The 8,426-nt window shown below is 41.7% G+C and overlaps 1 protein-coding gene across 1 annotated transcript; it reads right to left on the reverse strand.

Moving 5' to 3' along the window:
* Positions 1-5,617: 5,617 nt before the first annotated feature.
* Positions 5,618-6,424, reverse strand: LOC124662153 (agamous-like MADS-box protein AGL61). Its single transcript, XM_047200032.1, has one exon. It carries the CDS (start codon positions 6,416-6,418, stop codon positions 5,618-5,620), a length of 801 nt encoding a protein of 266 aa, XP_047055988.1. The 5' UTR covers positions 6,419-6,424.
* Positions 6,425-8,426: the final 2,002 nt, after the last annotated feature.

Consider the following 8,426-nt stretch of genomic DNA (forward strand, 5'->3'; position numbering starts at 1 on the left):
GATGAGATAGCCAAATGAACACAACAACAAGAAAAAAAGAAAACACTGGCCAGCAAACTCCTCATAGCTATGGGAACATTCATCACCATTGCTAGCGCACATATAAGGTTTTTTTTAAAGCGATGCTCAATGAACTAACACCGTTGTTGTTTGATCTAAACCAAGATCATATGTGAGTTTTTACATGGACAAAATCCTTGGAAACTCCAGACAAGACCTTCAACAAGGAATCATTGCCAGGTACGATGCATGAAGATTGAACCTAGGATTTTAATCCTAGAGGTTGAGACTGGGTGATCAAAAAGCACCACCAAAGTCCTCCTTTGTTCCCTTCCCCCACTTTTCGTGAACATTGTGTAAACCACCGAGCGCACGACTCATAGTGCGAATGCACACGGTTTTGATGTGAGCGTTACCATGCAAATAACACCATGTTAGCACCATGGACATCAAACACATCCATCTTCTCCCCTCCCCTAGGAACACCGTGGGACATGAAAACACACATGTGGGCCAGACGTAGACATCACAATGCAACCGAAACCGTGCTCAACTGCTCATGCAAAAGCGAGCCACCACATTAGCCTTGCCAATCTCCATCAAACTGTGTTGAAAAATACTCACTTGAACACTGCAGTGTATTTTCCTTGGTCAACATACAAATGGTATCTATGGAGCATATGGATGCGGGTCGCATCGGAAGAGGTCGATCGCTGCTTTATTTTGTTTCTCAACATGTTGCAAGCCGGATATGTTCTAGACATTGCGTAATGTTACTGCGAGTGTAACGATCAAAAAGTGCTAACATGTGCGAACATATATGAACTAAAATTAGATTTGGTACTAAATAAGGGTTTATTAAGAGAAATGTATACATACCGTTTCCCAGCCGCCACCCCCGCCACTCAAAATTAGGTCAAACGTAAGGTTTCTAGCTGGCCTTTGGATGTATATCCAAGCGACCGGATAAATACCGCATTTGGTATATAAAACCTGCATATCCTAACACAACCCGGCACCTACCCTGTACACATTCTCAGGGTTTTGCGAAGGCGCCTCATTACTCTTATCTTTCTCTACAATTTTAACTCATAGCAATTATCTACCCTATGTTCTCGTGGAAGATAGTGGTTGTCTCCAGTGATCACTCTATCCAATTTGTCCAAACCATGTCATCAGCCACCAACTCCACGGTTTTTCTGTTGCGGGGCTAGCATTGAGCTGGTGTTAAACACAACTTCGATAGAGCATGCCATAAATTATGTCAAAACCTTCACCGACACATCGACACATATAGGGAAGGTGATGTCCAATTGTTTGGCAAGAGCACGGATTGAAGAGTCGCGCCACTTTTTTCCGCGACTATGGTAGCTTGTACCTACGGCACAAGGTAGGCAAATCTAGATGACTTCATTTTAGGTAATATTTTTTCTGATATATCTATTATAGTAATTCCTTTCCTATATATTGTCAATATGATTTTACAAGAATGTGTGGAACTGCCCTTGTTTACTTGAATAACTCTAAATATCATATACTTTTAATATAGGTTGAGATCGGTTTTCAAGGTTTACTTCTGGGAAGACCATTTAACCCCTACTTTGAGAGCTAACCATAGATCGCATGGTTAAAACGGGTGTGCTTATCCAAAGCTCAAGTCACTTTGGTTAGTGATGGGTGACTAATTAATTTATGTAAATACTCTTAGGAAGATATATATTGGTCACATTAGATCTTTGTGACATCATCCTAAGGTAATAAATTTTGTGTTATTTATGCATCACTATATCATTTTATACTATGAACATGGTTTATACAAGAATATACATGTCATATACCTTTGTAAAATTTGTGGTTTCAATTATTTTAATACCTCCAAACATACTATGTTTTTATTCTAGGCTGAGATTGATACCTCTAAGAATACCAAGTACAAATTACCACATCTTTGAAGACTTGAAGTTGACTGTAGACCGGGCCGTTAGCATGCTAGGTGTGTGGGAGTAACTTTGACTACTTGTGTTCGTAATATTGTGTGTCTTCTTGCTTTATCAGAAAATTTGGAGGATGCAGTACACTTAGGTAACTACATACTTCCTAATGTCACTCTAAAGTAATAATTCTTAAGTAATTTGTGTACCTTAAAATCCTTTAACATTATTTTTAAGATAATAGGATTTTTTCTTGAATAGGTCTATGTATACTTTGTTTTATTATACATGAAATTTGGTTCTGCATGTAACTTTGACAAAGTATCTTATACCTTATCTTGACGCCGAGCGTAGATCAAATGGTTAGCACATAAGGTGTGCGCGTGACCTATCCAGAGCTCATCTTTCCTTGTCGCATTATTGGGTGTCTTCTTTGTTTCAAAAAGTAAGTTCAAGAAGATGGATGTTCCTAACTTCAGCGATACTTGATGGTCACCCATCGCAAGGTAATACTATTGAAATTATCCGTACATTAGCAAATTATTATGTTACCGGCATGGCTTCTGCAAGAATATACTTGGCACCTAAGTTTTTGTTTTTTACCTTGAATAGCTCTGCGTACTATGTTGTTTATTTTAAAATGAGATGATTCTCTAGTTCTAGCTTTGAGCAAGTTATTTCACCCATTTGGTTAACACGCTAGATTGCAAATTTGCAATAGTATGTGTGGTCCTTCTTCCAATGTTATCAGTATCAAGATACCAGGTAGTATCATTTTCTTGTCAGCAATATTGTATTATAGAATCATATCGTAATATCACGATACTACGAAATTATATTTTATTAAATAACATGTATATATATATATTAATAATATACGTAAATAAATTTAAATTTAATTCTTTATTTTAAATTTTGAGCATATTCAAATTATATAAATATGGGCTAACTTATCGAATAATGTAAATATTCAAATTATTTAAATTATATAAATAATTAAATATGGGCTAACTTATCTATTGTATGATACAAATAAAACTAATTACGAACCCACAAAACAAAAGGATGTGTATGCTTAACAATCGGTACAAACAGATGGCTAGTTGACTGCTTTCTTGCATATAAAAACTCCCTTTTAAAACCATCTCTCGCCCAAATTTATTTAAGTTGTATTGTTTATACACTTAGTTAACCTTGAGACTACAAATAACTTTTACTCTTTAGCTTGTCATACGCCGTGTTCATTTCTTTTAGCATATACATAGGATCATTTTATATCGGGATACTAAAGATTTGGCGATACGTATTGGGTTACGACTAAGATCCTACCAGATTAAGCTATCATCGCGATACATATCGATTTGCCGCAGTAGTATTGTAAAATCATAAGATACTATGATACATACTGCCAACCATGGCTTTTTCATCAAAAGATGTTGAGGAGCTTATCCCTTTTATACTATAGTTTCAAATACTCAACTATATTGGGGCCACATTATTTTCATATGGTGCAGCTAAATGTGATAGTCCACTAAAAGGTTGCTCTAGCAGGCCATACGGGGTTATAGCTATTTATGCAGGCTATCGCTAATAGCCTTAGCCAGCTATTTAAAACATTATTTTAGACGCTTGTTTTATATATTTTTGATCCCAAACAACGCCGTTGTGGAAAGAGCATATCAAGGCAATAACCCTAGAAATAGGATTTAAAGCCGACATCACCATATTATTGGGTTTATTTATTTAAAAGCCCATATTTTCCAACCTACATCACACACTGCATTGCTCTAGTCGGAGTCAGTTCAGCTATGTCCCAATTTGTGGACTGTATGATTCATTTATTTTTGGTCTTCCAGTTAGTAGCTCACACAACTTCATTTTATGGAGTACCATAGTAATTTTCGGTAAAAAAAAGGGGATGATTGTTAGTGGTAGGAAAACAACATCTTGGGATGAAATGGCAGTCGTTGTTATTTGTTCGTTCCTAATCCTAGATAGATATGTTCCAGAAGTGAAACTATCACGTACAAAATTGGGGGTCGGGTTTATTTTAGCACGGTAAAATAAATATTGTCTAGCGCATATATAAATCAATGAATTGTTACTAGCATGTGAAAATGATCCCCAAAAAATATGAAAAATATTATATCGACTTGATGAATATTTAATGATGGCTAGCTGGTCAATAATGCTTATGGCAGCAGGTAATTGAATCTTGGACTTATCTAGCCACGGTTAGTTTATTACTCATTCCCCTGGCAGTATAAGCTGGAATTTATTGTCCACCTAGCCATATATATTTAGATATTTACCAACTCGATTAAGTATTTTTTTTTGTATGTTTTGTTCATGAGAACGTTTTCACATATTAATATTTCCTCCATTTGTAGCTAGAAAAGCTGCTGAACTTTATCAGATACATATGTATATTGGTATGTTTTAGTTATAGATACATCTAATTATTTATTTAGAGTTATCAACCACCAGATTAAGGCCACCTTCATTGGGCATAATTTTACAAATCGATCAGCTTAATTAACATGTGCTTGAATAATGAGTATTGACACAAATACACAATAGATCTGTGTATCTTTGCAATATAATGTGTCCAGCTAAGGAGAATTAATAAAAAGGCCTGTATTTTTATTGGCATGCAGGAACATATTACAAGCCATTACAGTGATAATCGGGCCCGTGATAATCGAACCTAATATGTTGTGATGCACGAGCCAAAGCCAGTGTACCACAAACAGATGAAATTTGAAAGACAGCCACACCATTTCATATGCATGGATCATCCGCACAGATGGGATCATCAGCACCTAGACGCATATGACCAAGGAGAATTGTTATTAGTTTGTTCCTAGTCCTAGATAAATATTCCTAGTAGTGGTACAAAGCTGGGGGTGGGTTTATTTTGGCACGGTCAAATAAATATCGTCTAGCGCATACAGAAAATCGATGAATTGTTACCAATATGTGAAAATGGTCCCCAAAAAATATGAAAAATATTTAATCGACTTGGTAAATATTTAGTGATGCCTAGGTGGTCAATAATCCTTATGGCAGCAGGTAATTGAATCTTGGACTTATCTAGCCATGGTTTGTTTATTACTCATGCGGTCATGCCCCTGGTACTACTATTGGGTATGTTTATTTGGAATTATCTGCCACCATATGAAGGACACCTTCATTAATTGGGCACAATCTTACAGATCGATCAGCTAAACATGCTTGAATAATGAGTATTTACACAATAGATCCTTGTATATATATATCCAATGCATGTATCTATGGAGAGTTAGTAAAAATGCTTGTATTTTTTTATTGATTTAGAGCAACAGTTTACAAGCCATTACACCGATCGATAATCGAACCAAATCTGTCACGCTGCAGGGGCCGAAGCCGGTGCACCGCAACATGTGAAATTTGAAAGACAGCAACACGATTTCATATGCATGGACGATCATCCGCACAGATGGATCATCATCACCTAGATGCATATGACTAAGGGTAGCAATCGAGAATTCAAGACAAACAAACTAAACGACAAGACACGATCGGATCTGGTAGCTAGCCAGCGCCCGATCTATTTCAGAGTTCATCTGAGCCGTCCATACAGGCATGCATCCATGCCGTGCATGCATGCCAAGAATGAACGGGGGAAATGAACTCGCATACTTTTCTCAGTAGAGGCCGGGGAATCCGAACCCCTGCTGAAGCAGCTGGTCCATGCCGGCGACGGCGAACCCCTGCGGCGGCGGCGGCGTCATGCCCATCATCATCAGCTGCATCTGCATATCCATCTCTGCGGCGTTGGTGGCGTTACCGCTGCTGCTGCCTGCACCGAAATCATACAAACCATAGCTGCCGGCGCCCATTCCGAGGAGCTGCTGCGGCGGCGCCGTCACGGGAACCATGTTGGAGCGGTTCCTGGCCGCCATGGCGCGGCCGTGGTTGAGGGCGTCCTGGAGCACCTGGTTGGCGCGCGCGGCGACGGCGGCCTGCACCACCTGCAGCGCCGCAGCGAACTGCATCAGCTCCTCCTCCCCCATGTCGCGCACGTCGGCCTCCAGCCACGCCGCCACGGGGATCCCCGCACAGCGCTCCTTCGCCATCGCCATGGCCGCCTCGACCTGATCTTTCTTTACCTTCGCCGCGTCCAGCTTCGCGCGCAGCTCTTGGTGCTGGCGGTTCAGGTCCGCCACAAGCAGCGTGTTGTCCTCTGCGGCGCCGCCGGTATTCGTGCCGGTGGGGTCGAAGCGCTGGATGACGGCCTCGACGGAGGGGTGGCCGAACGAGAAGGCGTTGCCGGCGCGGGAGAAGACGACGGCGGCCACCTCCACGCCGCACATGATTGCCAGCTCGTTGGCCTTCTTGAACAGGCCGGAGCGGCGCTTGGAGAAGCAGACCTGGCGCGCCCCCTCCTTCTCGATCGGTCGGATCTCGATCTTCTGGCGGCCGATGCTCGTGCGGCGATGCGCCATTGCCGTGGAAACCTGAAACTGAGAGAGAGAGAGAGAGAGCGAGGGTTGGTGAGGTGGATCTGCTACGGCCTACGGGCTGGCATGGATTGCGTTTATATAAACGCGTGAGGGCGAAGAGTCGTGAGGAGGAATACTCTCTGCATGAGTTGGCGTATATTCATGCTGAGTTATTATGTATACGCACGCTGAGCTAGTATCATATATGCGCACGATGGGTTGGCTGTTGGAATGTACCGTATACACAGCTCATCACGCGCAATTCATTTTGCACACTCACCTAACTTGGCTGAGGAGATCTCTCCTCCAAAAAAAAAAAACATAGGGTCGGCGGTGGTGGCGGTGCCCCGTACGTCGAAGGCGGTGGGGTGAGGATGATGCACCCTGCTTCATCTCTTCGCGCGGACAGGTGGTCTCGGTAATGCGTGGTGGTGGAGCGGCAAGGCCATGGCGGTGGTGCACCACGACAGCTCAGCGCCTGGGCAGGCGGCTCACGACGTCCATTTGGGGCCAGAGGTACGCGGTGGCCGGTGGCTGCGCCCAGATGCAGCTGCCTTGCACCAGTCGGCCCTTCGCCCAGTTCTCCGCCGCATCGTTGCTCCTCGTGGTGCTCGAGGACGTCACGGCCAAGGTTGCCCTAGATCTGCTGGCCTAGTTCAGGTGGGTCTTGCGGTCGGTGTCGTCCGATAGTGTGTAGGGTTGCTGGCCTGGCTTCCGTTAAAGGGGTTCTGGCCCTGCTGGGCTTCAAGCACCATGGACACTGATCTGCTTCAAGTCGGCTTCCTCGATGTGGCCACGGATGAATACATTTCTCGTTTGGACATGTGACAACGCATCATTGTAGTCGTTGCCATTTATGTGAGAAAAGTGTTCATAACTCTCGTCGTGTATGGTAATTTTTGCTGAGTTGGATGTCTGATATCGTGTATGACAACTCATCATCGAGAGAGTAATTCTCATCTCATCTCCTATCAATTCACCTTCTATTGTCAAGTATATGAGAAAATGTGAGCCCATCTTTACACTGTCAAACAAGTTAAAAACAAAAGGTGGCCAAAAGTTTAAGTGTAGGTACTTACTTTCAAGATTTATAAAAATTTAAATATTTTTCTTGAGAATTTTAAAGAATTTTGGATATGTGAGTGGGGTGAACGTGTTTATATAGTCGGTCAATCAAGCACAGAGTGGAGACGAGAACTATGTTGTGCTTACTGAGTTGGGTCCTCAACGACCAGACCACAATGTTCATCTTAACTCGTATCCTTCATCAACGGACTATAAACATGTCTTCCCTACTTATATTTTCAAATTCCTTTAGAACTCTCAAGAAAATATTCATACTTATTTGGATCACGTGCCCAAACTTATACTTTTCCTCTGCCAAAATTTTGTCAACTTTTCTAGTAGTATAGAGATGATTTCATCTCTTCTCGAACGTATAGCTCATCATACACTTGAACTTCGCGCATAGCTACCGTTCTAATGGATTAGCATCTAGTAGTAGGGCTAGTAGTATGGTGGTGATTTCAATCGGGATAGTTAATGGCTGATGGATTATCATCTCATCAAGCGCTTCGTAGATTGGACACCTCACAACTCATCAAGCCCATACTAATTTGAACATGTGATAACTTGTCGTCATCATCATGATCCTCTCTCTCAACTTTTCGCATACCTTAGTGACCATAGATGTGATGGGGATGTGAAATCCTGGTGTTTTCCTTAATAATTATAGAGGAATTTGGAAATTTATCAAGCACACGGGCTTTATTCTCATGCATAACTAGTTCTTTGCAAGTGGAATAACCATGATGAGGGATGCATGCCATTGAGCTAGCTGAAAGTTAGTGGTAATGAACGGATTACTATTCTAGTAACTTTATAAGTTGATGCTAGATGATACTACAACACATTTGGATGTCCATTACTCGACTCTTCACAAGCTTCATTCCTAATTTGGAGATTGATAAGGATCAAGACTGCTTTATCGGGTGACAACGCCGGCGATTGT

Source organism: Lolium rigidum, chromosome 6 (genome assembly GCF_022539505.1).
Source record: "Lolium rigidum isolate FL_2022 chromosome 6, APGP_CSIRO_Lrig_0.1, whole genome shotgun sequence".
In the NCBI taxonomy this organism is placed as follows: Eukaryota; Viridiplantae; Streptophyta; class Magnoliopsida; order Poales; family Poaceae; genus Lolium; species Lolium rigidum.